Source organism: Bufo gargarizans, chromosome 1 (assembly GCF_014858855.1).
Source record: "Bufo gargarizans isolate SCDJY-AF-19 chromosome 1, ASM1485885v1, whole genome shotgun sequence".
In the NCBI taxonomy this organism is placed as follows: domain Eukaryota; kingdom Metazoa; phylum Chordata; class Amphibia; order Anura; family Bufonidae; genus Bufo; species Bufo gargarizans.
Window position 1 is genome coordinate 138,706,391 of NC_058080.1, and position 14,156 is coordinate 138,720,546.

The window sequence follows — 14,156 nt, forward strand, 5'->3', positions numbered from 1 at the left end:
CAGAGGATCACGTGCTGAAACAAGTGAGGTGCGGAAATATGCCATCACCCAGGGAACTTCACCCAGGAGCAGAATGGGATCTTAAAGTGTTAAATAAAAGTGGCCCCATGTTATAGGTGGGCCCAAATAGACAGAAGGTAGATACAACAAAAGTGGGCGTGGCCAATATAAGGCACAAAGTACCACAGCCCCATATACTGCCCCAGCAGTACCAGATAGCACAGTGCAGCACAAAGCAATGTACCCGCAGCACAAAATACCTCCCCACAAGATCTGCACCACGTTCTGTCCTCAGCATGGTAATACAGCTGAACTCAGAAGTTAGGAGGGCACCTGTAGCTGCCAGCCAGGTACATAGGTACTTCATGCTCTCAGCTCTAAAAGCATCAGATTAGTACTTACTTGGCTGGTGGCAAGTTTCCTTGCAGGGCCAATGGCCAGTCCGTGTGGGTTCAGGAACCTTGGTGGAACAACTCCCTGTACCCTGGCTTTTCAATTACCAAGATCCTTCACGTGACCAGAGTCAAAAGGCCAAAAATCACCCACCTCAACTGTTTAATCTCAGTAAAAATAAAGCTGAATGACAAAGTCATCTCTGCTGCATCACGAGAAAACAATGAGATAAATGGCAGTAGCATTATGTACTGGTGAGACGGCAACAAGGCTGTTCTTTGGAGGGGACAGATACTTATGCCTCTGCAGGGGCGTAGCTATAGAGGAAGCAGCTGCTTTGGGCCCAAACTCAGAAGGGGCCCACCCAGGAGGAGGACTAAAAGATTTTAATGTCAAGGCCCCCATAACAGTATTATACAATGATGATATATACAGTGACACTAGGCTCGGACTGGCCCACAGGGGTACAGGAGAATCCCCCTGGCACAGAACACATTAGATTTACTGCACTACACACATATATGCAATGGATAGCACCTCAACCAGCCTATGTTCATATAAAAAACTTGTTAAATTATTTATTATATTTGAATGTATCCATACAGTGGGCCCCCAAAATAAATTTTATTGGTGGGCCCTAGGTACCCCAGTCCGACAATGAGTGACACTGTAGGAAACGGATGGAGCAGCTACTGGGTTTGGTCTGAGAGAGTTATCTTGACTAGCCACAAGAGTGGGGGTTTCACAGGAGGTGGTGGTTGCGAAAAAGTTTCTTGGGGGGGGGGGGGACCAATCAAAAATTTGCTGTGGGGCCCAGTCATCTCTAGTTACGCCACTGGGCCTCTGTATATGGCAGTGATGACTGACAGTCACTCCCCCGAGCTCAGCATACACATTGCAGAGTCACCAAATACTACTTGTCATCGCCCCGGTACAATGTGGTGGGGAGCCATACATGACAGCTCTGTAGGTGCTTCTCCACACTGGTATACAGGGACAACAGTGCTGTTCTATGCTTATAGCAAAGTAGCAATAGAAATAGAAAATGCAAAAGCTCACTAAGCCAATGGGCAAAAGGGCACACGTCAGATCCAGATCGCCCACGTCAAACGGCACAGAGCATTTTGAGGTTCAGGGCTCCTGTCGCCCTTGTATTGCAGAGAGCGGCTCTTGACCTGGAAGGAGCGGTTGCGTCCACTGACATCAATGGCACGCAGGGACATGCTGCTTCTGGCACTCAGCTGCTGGCAACCAAGCATAAGTCCTCACTGCCCTGCTTCTAAATACCATGCCTAGAGAGTGGGCACCAACGGGAGTGGTGTTTCATGACTGCAAGAACCTTCTATGATGGAAAGGTGGCTCCTTGCAGCTGGGCAAACATGGTTTTATATGCACATATCACAATCAGGCAAATTATACCAGTAAGCGCGGTGTGATGAAGAAGATGGTACAGGTTAGACGGCATTCCTGCGATAACATCAGGGGGCATTTTGAAAAATCGTTACACATAACTATGCAAATACATCCAACCAGGAACTGCAGGAACTCTGCAAATACCCCTCAAATGTCATTCTGCACAAACCGGATTCATACGAGTAAAAGGCTAGAACCAGCTAAAAGTATGTACAGTCTAAAACACGTACCCAGGCCGATCCAGAGCTGCACGTGGGAGAAACACCAGCATCAATGAGGTGGCTAGAAGAAGATCGCCCCTCTTCCTCCCGCATCAGCGCCATCCAGGAGGACACACAAAGGCGTGGAAATCTGTACGCAAAACCTGAGCTCAAAGTTTCTTGCAGGGTTTCAGTGACCTTTGAACTGCTTGCTCCCAATTCACAGAGGTCAATAAAGGGGTCAGAGGGTCACTGTAGCTGGGACACTAAATAACTGGGCACACAGGCTCTACCAACAGTCCTGGGCTCTCTAGCACGAGTGTCCTGTGAAGACTGCGGCACTGCCAAGGGCTTCCGTGGGATTTTGGTCCGAGCTCCGCACCACAAAAAAAAAAAATAGAACATGTCCTATTTCTTTCTTCTGGAGTTGACCGCCTCTTGTGGATCGCGGGCACACAGACAGTGCCCATGCATTGCAGACCACTATTTGCATTCTATAGCGCGGGCACGGGGCACTTATCTTTGTGTGCATGAGCCCTGACACATGGAGGGTCTCACTGGTAGTAGTTATACACAGATCTCCACAAGGAAGGATTGGACCCTGTTCATACATAGCAACAATGCTAGGGGAAAAAAAATCTGCAGTACGTATGTCCTGGAACGTCCTAGATGGGCAGCAATGCATCCCCGCTCAGCTGGGAAACAACCGGATGGTCATAGGGAGTAATCACCAAGCTTTCCTAGAAACAGATCAAACACGCAATGCATCTTAGGTCTCACACCCCTGACCGTGTCCTTCTTGTCTAAAATACGGACAAGAAAACGACACGTGGAACGGACATACGGATGCGGACAGGAGACAGATGACATCCACCTGGTTTTTGCAGGCCCAAAGAAATGAATAGGTCTCTGTGTGATCCGCAAAAAAAATAAAAATGTGATTGGACACAGATGCAAAATACGGTCGTGTGCATGAGGCCTTTGTGTTTTTCCCATCCAGAATGTATCCGTGTTTCATCCACATGAAGAAAAACTGGACTAAGGCTAGTTTCACACTTGCGGCAGGACGGATCCGACAGGCTGTTCACCATGTCGGATCCGTCCTGGGGCTATTTCGCCGTGCCCGCGGACCGCCGCTCTGTCCCCATTGACTATAATGGGGACGGGGGCGGAGCTCCGGATTTACACTGCACAATTATGGGGCAGATTATTATGAACGCTCATTCCTGATAATTGCCTGGTGGAAAGGTACCGCCGATCACTGGAACGAGCATCGGGTGAATTCATGGTTTATGCCAACTCCTAAATCATCGTTTCTGGGCAGCAGTCCCAATACAATAATGTATCTCTGCAGTAGCCATCGCTCGTTCCCATACAGTGGAGGAGACTGAGGCATGTAAATGCAGCTCCACTGACGAGCAGGCAATTATCAGGAAGGAACAGTTTCTTCCCAATTATTGCCTGCTCAGTCAGTGCATGTAAATGCGCCCTTTACACTGAAGCAAACACTCAGCTCTGATAATCATTCAGTCCGGGTTTTCATCTTCTGGGTGTAAATAAGAACATCCATTCACTGACAGCAATTATTTCTGGAAAATGGCAAGACCACATCACTATTGGATGCGATGGGTGTTGTGAACGGACGGCATCCCGCTGAATCCTGACCCCTTCATTCAGTAGGTCTGTGCACATGAGTGGCGTTGTTCACTGATCGTCTCTGCGTTCAGGGCGCATTATTTTCTACATTGTGCGTCTTCAAAGCGGCTCTGGCTCCATTGAAGTGAATGGGGCTTGTGTGAAAAAACGGAAGGCATGCAATGATTTTTTTTTCAGCGATGGTAGCTAGGAGATGTTGAGTGTTATTCTTCAGTTGCATTAAAAACTGGTTCAGGAAAAAATAAACACTGAACGCAATCAAAGGAAAAACGGATTAAACTTGGGTGCAAAACCATCAGTTTTTCCCTGAACAGATCCAGACACAATCCGTATCGCTGGTGTGAACGAGGCCTTATAGTGATCCCACTGTAAAACACTGCTTTCATTACTATGAGGAGTGTGCGTTACACGTCCATCACACTCTATGTCACCAAAGTCTAAGGAATCCTAACAGGTTAAAAGAGACAACAGCCTTCCAAACCCCAAACTGCTGGTGCTGGAGCGGCACCCGGTGTACAGGCCGTATGAACGCCACCTCATTGTTATCTGTGAAAGACAAAATGCTCAACTGCAATCAAGCGCTGCCCGGCACAGCAGCCATTACTGTCGGCTAAGCAAGCCGGGAACGCTGGCTCCACATCGTCATTGTGCTGGGGGGGGGGTCGCTGCCACCAAATTCAGCTGACTTCAAGGTTCCCCTAGGATTGGCCACAGTAATGTGCACGCTCCATACAGTCTGCAGCATCTAACCATCATTACACAACACATATAAAAGGTATCCTACACATTACACAGCGCCAAACTGGGTCCAAGAGCATCGGGGGCAGGGATGTCCACATCAGACTGCTGGAAAGAAAACCCTATAGACACTGCACCGCTCTACAGACAACCCTATAGACACACACCGCTATAATGACAACCCAATATACACACACACCGCTCTACAGACAACCCTATATACACACACACCGCTCTACAGACAACCCAATATACACACACACCGCTCTACAGACAACCCAATATACACACACACCGCTCTACAGGCAACCCTATATACACACACACACCGCTCTACAGACAACCCAATATACACACACACCGCTCTACAGACAACCCTATAGACACACACCGCTCTAATGACAACCCAATATACACACACACCGCTCTACAGACAACCCTATATACACACACACCGCTCTACAGACAGCCCTATATACACACACACCGCTCTACAGACAACCCTATATACACACACACCGCTCTACAGACAGCCCTATACACACACACCGCTCTACAGACAGCCCTATACACACACACCGCTCTACAGACAACCCTATATACACACACACCGCTCTACAGACAGCCCTACACACACACCGCTCTACAGACAGCCCTATACACACACACCGCTCTACAGACAGCCCTATATACACACACACACCGCTCTACAGACAACCCTATATACAACACCGCTCTACAGACAACCCTATATACACACACACCGCTCTACAGACGACCCTATATACAACACACACCGCTCTACAGACAACCCTATATACAACCACCGTCTACAGACAACCCTATATACACATAACCGCTCTACAGACAACCTATACACACACACACACACACCGCTCTACAGCAGCCCTATACACACACACCGCTCACAGACCAACCCTATATACACACACTGCTATATGAACACCCAATACACACAAAACACACACACCGCTCTAAGACAGCCCTATACACACACACCGCTCTACAGACAACCCTATATACACACCCCGCTCTACAGAAAACCCTATAACCCCATAAACACACACCGCTCTACAGACGCCGCTATATAGCACAGGCACACCGCTCATACGACAAGCCCTAATACACACACACCGCGTCTACAGACCAATCCCTATATACAACACACAACGCCTCTACAGACAACCCTATATACACACACACCGCTCTACAATACAACCTATATACACACACACCGCTGCTACAGACAAACCCTAATATACACACAGCACCGCTCTATCAGACAACCTATAATACACACACACCGCTCTACAGAACAACCCAATATACACACACACCGCTCTACAGACAACCCTATATACACACACACCGCTCTACAGACAACGCTATATACACACACACCGCTCTACAGACAACCCTATATACACACACTGCTATAATGACAACCCAATACACACACACACACACCGCTCTACAGACAACCCTATATACAAACACCGCTCTACAGACAACCCTATATACAAACACTGCTGTAAAGACAACCCTATATACACACACAGCTATACAGACAACCCTATATACAAACACCGCTCTACAGACAACCCTATATACATACACTGCTGTAAAGACAACCCTATATATACACACCGCTATACAGACAACCCTATACACACACCGCTATACAGACAACCCTATATACACACACCGCTCTACAGACAACCCAATATACACACACCGCTGAAAAGACAACGCTATATACACACACACCGCTCTACAGACAACCCAATATACACACACCGCTGTAAAGACAACGCTATATACACACACCGCTGTAAAGACAACCCTATATACACACACCGCTATACAGACAACCCTATATACACACACCGCTATACAGACAACCCTATATACACACACCGCTATACAGACAACCCTATATACACCTCTCCCCCATGATCTCCAGGACTAAAATCCCAATACCACACAGTCGGTGCACAGGCAGTGTTGTCACAGGACCCAACAATACAAACCAATAGAAACTATATAGAATGAGTGTGAAAAACTCGCAGCTTCTTATAACCCGGGGCCTGGAGTTCTCCAAAGTAGATGTCCAATTAATCAAAAATGGATGGAAATGAGTGGGGATGCCCAGTGGTTGGCACTGCTGCCACACAGTATGGGGCATAGGGTGATCCCTGAACATCTGCAGTGTATACATGTATTTAACCATGTCATATCTGGTTTCCCATCAGAGTGGATGTGCGATTGCGAACTCTCCATGGACAGCGCTACCAAATATGTTGGAGCTATACAGATTGTGAATACTGAGGAATGATATTAGAGGATAGATAGATATTGATAGATAGATAAAAATGTAATATGAGCGGCACCAAGTCATAGATCCAGTAGCGGTGTGCCAGCGGCTGTGGAAGTGGTTGTTCATCCAATAAGTAGTATCTATCATCTATCTATTTAGATCTATCTGTCTTTCTATAGTGTTTATCTATTATCTATCTATCTATCAGCTATCTATCGATATATCTATCTATCCTCTATCTGTCTATCTATCTCTATCTATCTCTTATCTATCTTTCTTCAATCAGGAACCCAACGTTTTCATCCTCTTACAATCACGGCTTGAGAAAAAAGTCCCAGTAAGAGGAAGGAAACGTTGTGTTGGTGATTGAAGAAAGAAAGATAGATCGATATATCGATAAACACTATAGTAAGACAGATATATCGATAGATAACTGATATATAAATGGACAGATAGATAGATAGATAGATAGATAAACACTATAGAAAGACAGATATATCGATAGATAGCCTGATAGATAAATGGACAGATAGATAAACACTATGGAGTTAGACAGACAGACAGGTAGGTGGATAATAGATAAACACTATAGACAGACAGGTAGGTAGGTGGATAATAGATAAACACTATAGACAGACGGACAGGTAGGTAGGTAGGTAGGTAGGTCCGTGTCCTTCTGCAGGGAGGCCCGGCCCTCCAGCACTCCGCACCCTGCAGAGAACATGCGGTGCCTGGCACGCTCCGGTCAGATGATTGCTGGAGCAGGGATTACACCCGGCGACATACATGAAGAACCGGCGCCTGCCTTAAGCACATAAAACCGCAGAGATAACGCGCCCGTGTACTCACAGCTGCTGCTCCAGGACTTCAGCAGAGACTTGATGCTGATCTCGAAGAACACCGAGTCCTGTAGGCTCAACATCCTGCCTCCGGTACCGGCTGCTGGGGGTAGTAGTAGTAGTGCGCGCTCTCCTGCCGTCAGTCAGAGTGCCGGCCTCCAGCGCCGCCGCTTCATCACCATGCAGCGCCTCAGTGACGCACGGACACGGTAACTGCTGCTCAGTGCAGGATGGGGGGAGGCTGCAGGACCGAGCAGAAAGCCTCAAGTTGTCAGCCGGGAGGATCTCAAGGACATGGTCACCTCTTCTCCACAACTCGGCAGTAAACAGACGCTGCGTTGTCCCCGGAAAGCCGCATGGGTGACGCAGAAGGAAAGTGTGAGCGGGTGTCATGTGTGGCAGGCGGCCGTTCTCCAGCACAGGCCCGTGTCACTCACTGCTGCCGGCTAATGGACTGCGAGGTGATGTCATGGACGCCGTGCTGGGGGAGAGCTCTGACGGCAGCCACTTACCGACAGGACATGTGTGTACACAAATGTACTAACCAACAGCCTGCAGAGCACAGAGAGGGTATGCGGGTACTTGTAGTGCCACAAGATCTGCACAGCCACTTACCGGCAGGACATGTGTGTACACAAATGTACTTACCAACAGCCTGCAGAGCACAGAGAGGGTATGCGGGTACTTGTAGTGCCACAAGATCTGCACAGCCACTTACCGGCAGGGACCATGTGTGTACACAACTGTACTTACCAACAGCACTGCAGAGGCCCAGAGAGGGGTATTGCAGGGTACTTGTAGTGCTCACAGAATCTGGCACAGCCAACTTACCGACAGGACATGTGTGTACACAACTGTACTTAACCAACAGCCTGCAGAGCACAAGAGGGTATGCAGGGTACTTTGTTTCGTTGCCTAAAGATCTGCACAGCCACCTTACCGACCACGGACCATGTGTGTACACCAACTGTACTAACCAACAGCCTGCCGAGCACAAAGAGGGTATGCGGTAACTGTAGGCCAACAAGAGATCTGCACAGCCACTTCAGACAGGACATTTGTGTACACAAATGTACTAAACCAACAGCAGCAGGCCCAAGAGGGTATGCGGGGACTTGTAGTTGCCACAAGTCTGTCACACCACACAGACAGGACATGTGTGTACACCACATGTACCGAGGGTGTACACAAATGTACTTACCAACATGCAGGTACATTTAGTGCCCCAAGATCTGCACAGCAGAATGTGAGGCTGGTACCTACCATCTTACATGTAGGTGACTGTCCCCTGATGATCCCTGGAGCAGACGTTGCTCTGGACTAAGAATGGGGGACAATAGATTGCATTTAACTCTTTATCCCCCACAAGCCGGCCACACACATTAGCCAGTGTGCCTTACCCTCCAATGTGTCTCCCAAATCTCAAATAGTGGACAAGGCAGGATCAGGCCAACGGATTTCAACATGCCCGATCCTCAAAGGGTTTTCTTAAATGATACCTTCACCCCACTGGACAGATCTACATAGCACTTCCAGTCCCTGCATGGACGGAGTCACGTCAACCACTGCAGCCAATGACTGGCCTCAGTGGTGACATGTCCCAAAGCAGTACATGGCTCAGCCAGTGACGTGCCACTTGGGGACTCATCGCTGCTGAGGTCAGTGACTGGCTGCAGCAGTGCACATGGCCCAGTCCCAGTGCTATATGACCTACAAAGCTAGGACCGAGTAGCAGGGAGCAGGTAAGTTCACTTTCCCTCACAGCTCTGCTAGGGTGGAGGTGTACGTATTGGACAACCCCTTTAAGTTGCCACCAGAGGTGCCTGGCTGCAGCTTTCTCCCCATTCCGAACATTGGTGATTTAGTTATGCAGTGCGGCAGCAAGGACCAATGAGGAGACAGGAGGCGTGTCTTAGACTACCTTGGACTCCCTGTAGGCACGGTTAATAAAGTGTAGTCACAGCTCTGTCCTAATTGAGCCGAGCTGAACAAAATAGGTAAATTGCAGTCTCATCGTGGGTAGAAACCGGAGTAACATTCTACTTATACCTCCTGTCTGGACGGTCACTTCAAGAAAAGGGCACCACTGAGTAAAACGCTGACCGTATGTAAGGGGTACAATAAATGGAAGAGCTCCAGGAACATGCAGACACATACCAGACTGCTGTGTTCCCAGAGATCCTGTTCTATGTCCGGCCATCTAACCGTTTTTATTGGCAGTGGGGTAATAGTACACGTCTGTCTATGGCATCATAACTTCTATAAAGTAGATTCAAAGTATATATAGCAAAATGCAGTAATGTGTAGTAGACCACAAATTCAGGGGGGGGAAACGGCATGTAATGTGACTGATATATGGCTGTGTTCACACTACAGTTTCTACTTTCTATCAGAGGCTCCACTATGTCTCAAGACAAGAATAGGACAGTCAGCAGTGATACTGATAGGGGCTGTGCCAGTAATTGGCATTTGCCCCTCATGGTGTCATTGAGACCCATCTTAGGTTGTCTTGGGGGATTTGTCTCTCTACCCGTATGCCCCCTTTTTTCCCGCCATTTATTTCTCCTCAGGTGAATCAAAGGTCAGCCGGCAGCTAAAGGTGATTGGCAAGAAATGGTTGCTGACCAGTTGCTGGGCAAAGGGCTATTTTTAGCTGAAGTAATGGATTGGTCAAGTGCAAGTTTCGGCGGGAAGAGAAGGTGTATTTATGGAAGACACTCACCATTGGGAGCTCTGTCAGCGGCTGTAAAGTGAAGAGGGAAGATCGTGCCCCGTCTGCCCTCCCAATGTTTTAGTTGCGGTCTTTGAAAAGGGGGGAGTTTAAGGGGGGGGGGGGGGGGGGGGTTAGTCGCTCAGCCTTACTGGGTGGACTCTTGATGAGTAGTGCACTAATGGACTTGAGTTAATATTGGTGGAAATTTCAATGGCTTAATAATTTATGGAATGTTATTATTTATGGTTACCCCCCCCCCTTCCCCCCAGTTAATAAAGACTGCGGCCATTTTTATCCACAATGGTAGTCTTGTGTAGTTATTTTAATATAAGGTTAAATTGGCGAATATGGCACCATGTAATGTCTTCAAAAATCCCAGAATCCCTGACGGACCCCATTACAAGTCATTGGGATCCATCGGGACCTGTTCAAACAAGGATGCACCACAGCAGTCATGGCTCTGGTGTGAACAGAGCCTCGGAACTATCCCAATGGCAGAAACAGAAGTAACCGCTGCAGAAGACGCCCCAGTGACCCGTCACGCCCCTGAACACAACCGCGAGCCCCCTCTGGACCTGAAAGGATCGGGACGGACATTCTCCGGGATACATTGCAGTCCGCGGCATAGGCCTCCAGGTACAGCTAGGTGCAGTCCAATCTGGCATGCTGCACAGTAAATAGTGACAATGCCTGGAACCAGACAATAGACAGCGGCCCTGTGCCCATGTGACAGGAAGCAATTGACCGGTTATGTCACCACCCCTGACTAGGGAAAATGACATTCCTGCCAAAGTCAGCAAATGGAGCTGTGTGATAACAGTCCCTCTCTGCAGCCCCATCGTATTAGGAGAAAATATCCACTTCTAGAACATGGGCTTGTCTCCATGAACAGATAGCACTGTGCACACGGAATGGTGCTGCAGTTCTCTTATACAGTACGGTAAGCCACATCTCGCCCGGGGGCATATCAAGCGCCCCCCCCCCCAAAAAAAAAAAAAAAAAATCACTAGACTGGTGTTTTTCTTGTTTGCCTGTTTTTATGTGTGCTTCTGAGTACAATAAAATCATTTTATATCGGTATAGAAAATAGTGCTTCACTATTGGCGCGATTTTAAATATAACAGAGTTACGTTGTGCCCACTTCACCTTTGGGATCTGCAACGGCAAATATTTGAGGCAACGTACTGGAGTTTAAAAGTTTTATCTTATTTGTTTGTTCCATTCAAGTGAATGGTAGAGGAAGCGGCAATGGCGTGCAGGTAAACGGTGAAGAGAACGCAGACTCGCACGAGCACCACGGTCCCTTCAAACACCTGATCATCAGCGGGGGTTCCGCATAGGTCATCAATATAGGTAAACCGGACAATCCCTTTAATTCGCCAGCAAGCAAGGCCCCGAATAACCATACAGACCAGCCCATCAATGTACCATTACACTATAGGTGGTCATACTCTCAAGATTTTAGATGGCCAAAAAGGCCGGTTTAGACCTTCATCCCTGGCTATACTCAACAAGAACAAGTGTGGCAGAAACCTGTCAAAAAGTTGATCTGGGATGTTGTAGTCAGGTGCTGTTTTGAAAGGCGATTCATGCCAAACAGTTCTGCACTGCATCGATGGAAGCTCAGGCCATAGATCACGAGACCGAGTGATCATTGTGTCCAAATTGTCAGCAGAAGAGTGTGTGAAATCTATAATATATGGCGGCGTCTCAATATATAGGGGATAGGATCCTTAAAACTGGAAGAAAGCTGTGGACGGTACATTGTATTACAGGACAATCCTATACTTCCCGGGCACGTTTAACGGGTGCGCAGCATAAATCACACTTTTCTAATCATTACAGCAGCAACTGGCTGACTGCTCAGACCTATATCACAGTGATTTCAGGAGCTCAAGCTGAACGCCACGAGGCTGCCGCTTCATTAGCAGCTGCTGCCAGCCAACTGTCCTGTACCACAAGGATCCTTGTTCTCCTGCAGCTCAGACCAGACACCATGTTCAAGGGCAGAAAGAAACAATACACTTAATTACTGTAAAGTGCAGCCATTCAGAGAAGCTACAGCCACATATTTTCTGTAGCAACTGGAAGTTACTTAACTACAAGACCCCCCCTCTGATGCTATATTTTAGGGCATAAAATAGGAAAAACAGCTGAGACATGCACCCAGAAATAAATATATATATATATATATATATATATATATATATATATATATATATATATCTATATAAACCTATATGGAAATATCCCATAAATAATAAAAATGGGGAAACACCAGACCAACAACGACTACTTCTGCTCCTCCTCCTATTACGCCTCCTGCTGCTCCTACTACTACTCTTCCTCCTCCTCCTGCTGCTCCTCCTACTACTCCTCCGGCTGTTGCTCCTCCTACTACTCCTCCTGCTCCTACTACTCCTCCTCCTGCTGCTCCTCCTACTCTTCCTGCTGCTGCTGCTCCTCCTACTCCTCCTCCTGCTGCTCCTACTACTACTACTACTCCTGCTGTTCCTCCCACGACTGCTGCTGCTTCTCCTCCTACTATACTACTACTGTTTTATATTTTTATTATTACTCTGTCCTCCTCACTGAGGTGGACGCACATGTTCAGTTCCATCCTTCAGCTGCAGCAGACAGGGCACGCCTGCTGAGAACGGACATGTCCCCTGTGCTACGAATCTGAAATAAGTCTACCAGGGCAATGGGAGCAATAAAAGGGTAGATCTCTGGATCCATGCAGGGGACCAGAGCTTTGTTAAAGGGAGGTCGTCATGTACTACATGATTTTTGTAACATTAATCATGGGATAAACCCTTTAAGCGTTTTTTTAATGCTCTTCAAAAGGCAGGGACAATGTGACGTAAAGAACTGCTGGAATGATAATTCATTTACGAAATGGGTGGGGTGGTTTAAAAAAAAAAAAAAATTGACAGACATCAAATCAACTCCAAAAGGGCAAATGTGAAAAATAATGATAGTGCTAGTAAAACCTGAAACCTTATGAGATGCTGAGGCCCATGTCTACTCACCTCGTGAAAAACATTTAGATTTTGACTGGGTATCACAAGCTGCTAATGTAATTTACACAGAAAGCAGTTATATTTTTGGGCTGTGTGAGTCTTTAATTGTGGAAACTCAGTTTTACACACATTGCATAAAAAGACAGATCAACATCAACCCTGTTGTAAAATCTGATCTGAAAATCCCTTGGGTTCTACTATAGCTCGAGAACAAAGGGAGGCTCCAACAGAAGCAGAGAAGTGATGTTCTCATCATCCATGGGGAATCAAGAAGACCCTAATGGACATCGAAAATCTTTTTAAAACCTCAGAATTGCTGTCAGAAACACTCAGCTATGTATACAGGATAGAAGGACGTGACCAGAAAGTGCACTACATGAGAAGAATATTCAACTACTCCTCCGGTGGCCTTGAATGCTACATCTATTCTGTGCAATCTCATACAAGCTTCTCATATGTTTCATCGCACAATGTACAGAGTAAAGAACGGTATTTAATGCACTTCCACAGCACAGGCACGTAATGCTCCAGTTATCCTAGGAAGCATTCTTAGCACACCAGTTCCTACCTCAAACTTCAGTCTGAAGAGAACCGGCAATTGTATTTCCCAGAAAAGCTAGCGGTGCCACATGACACTGTGTAAATGCCCTTCCACTACAGATTATGATTTGATACTAGGTAAATTAAAGCAGTGGATGTCCAGGATATTTTACGCCACTCAAAAAAGGTGCGTAAAATAAATTGATAGGGTCACTAAAGATGGTAGTTATGGAGGAGATGCTGAGATCATCTTCAGGTACTGATGTTTAAAGGTGCTATTATAGTGCCCATTGTAGCGTCAGT

The 14,156-nt window shown here is 47.1% G+C and overlaps 1 protein-coding gene across 10 annotated transcripts in view; it reads right to left on the bottom strand.

Moving 5' to 3' along the window:
- FRYL (FRY like transcription coactivator) overlaps positions 1-14,156 on the bottom strand; it is a 317,468-nt gene that overhangs the window by 191,131 nt on the left and 112,181 nt on the right. For 2 of the 10 annotated variants that reach the window (XM_044298974.1, XM_044298947.1), the window contains exon 1: positions 7,588-8,292. The exons of the other annotated variants lie outside the window; for them this stretch is intronic. In XM_044298974.1, the coding sequence (XP_044154909.1) occupies positions 7,588-7,660 (73 nt within the window). In that variant the 5' untranslated portion in view covers positions 7,661-8,292. Of the gene's footprint in view, positions 1-7,587; positions 8,293-14,156 lie in introns of those variants that run through there. 10 annotated transcript variants of the gene reach the window in all.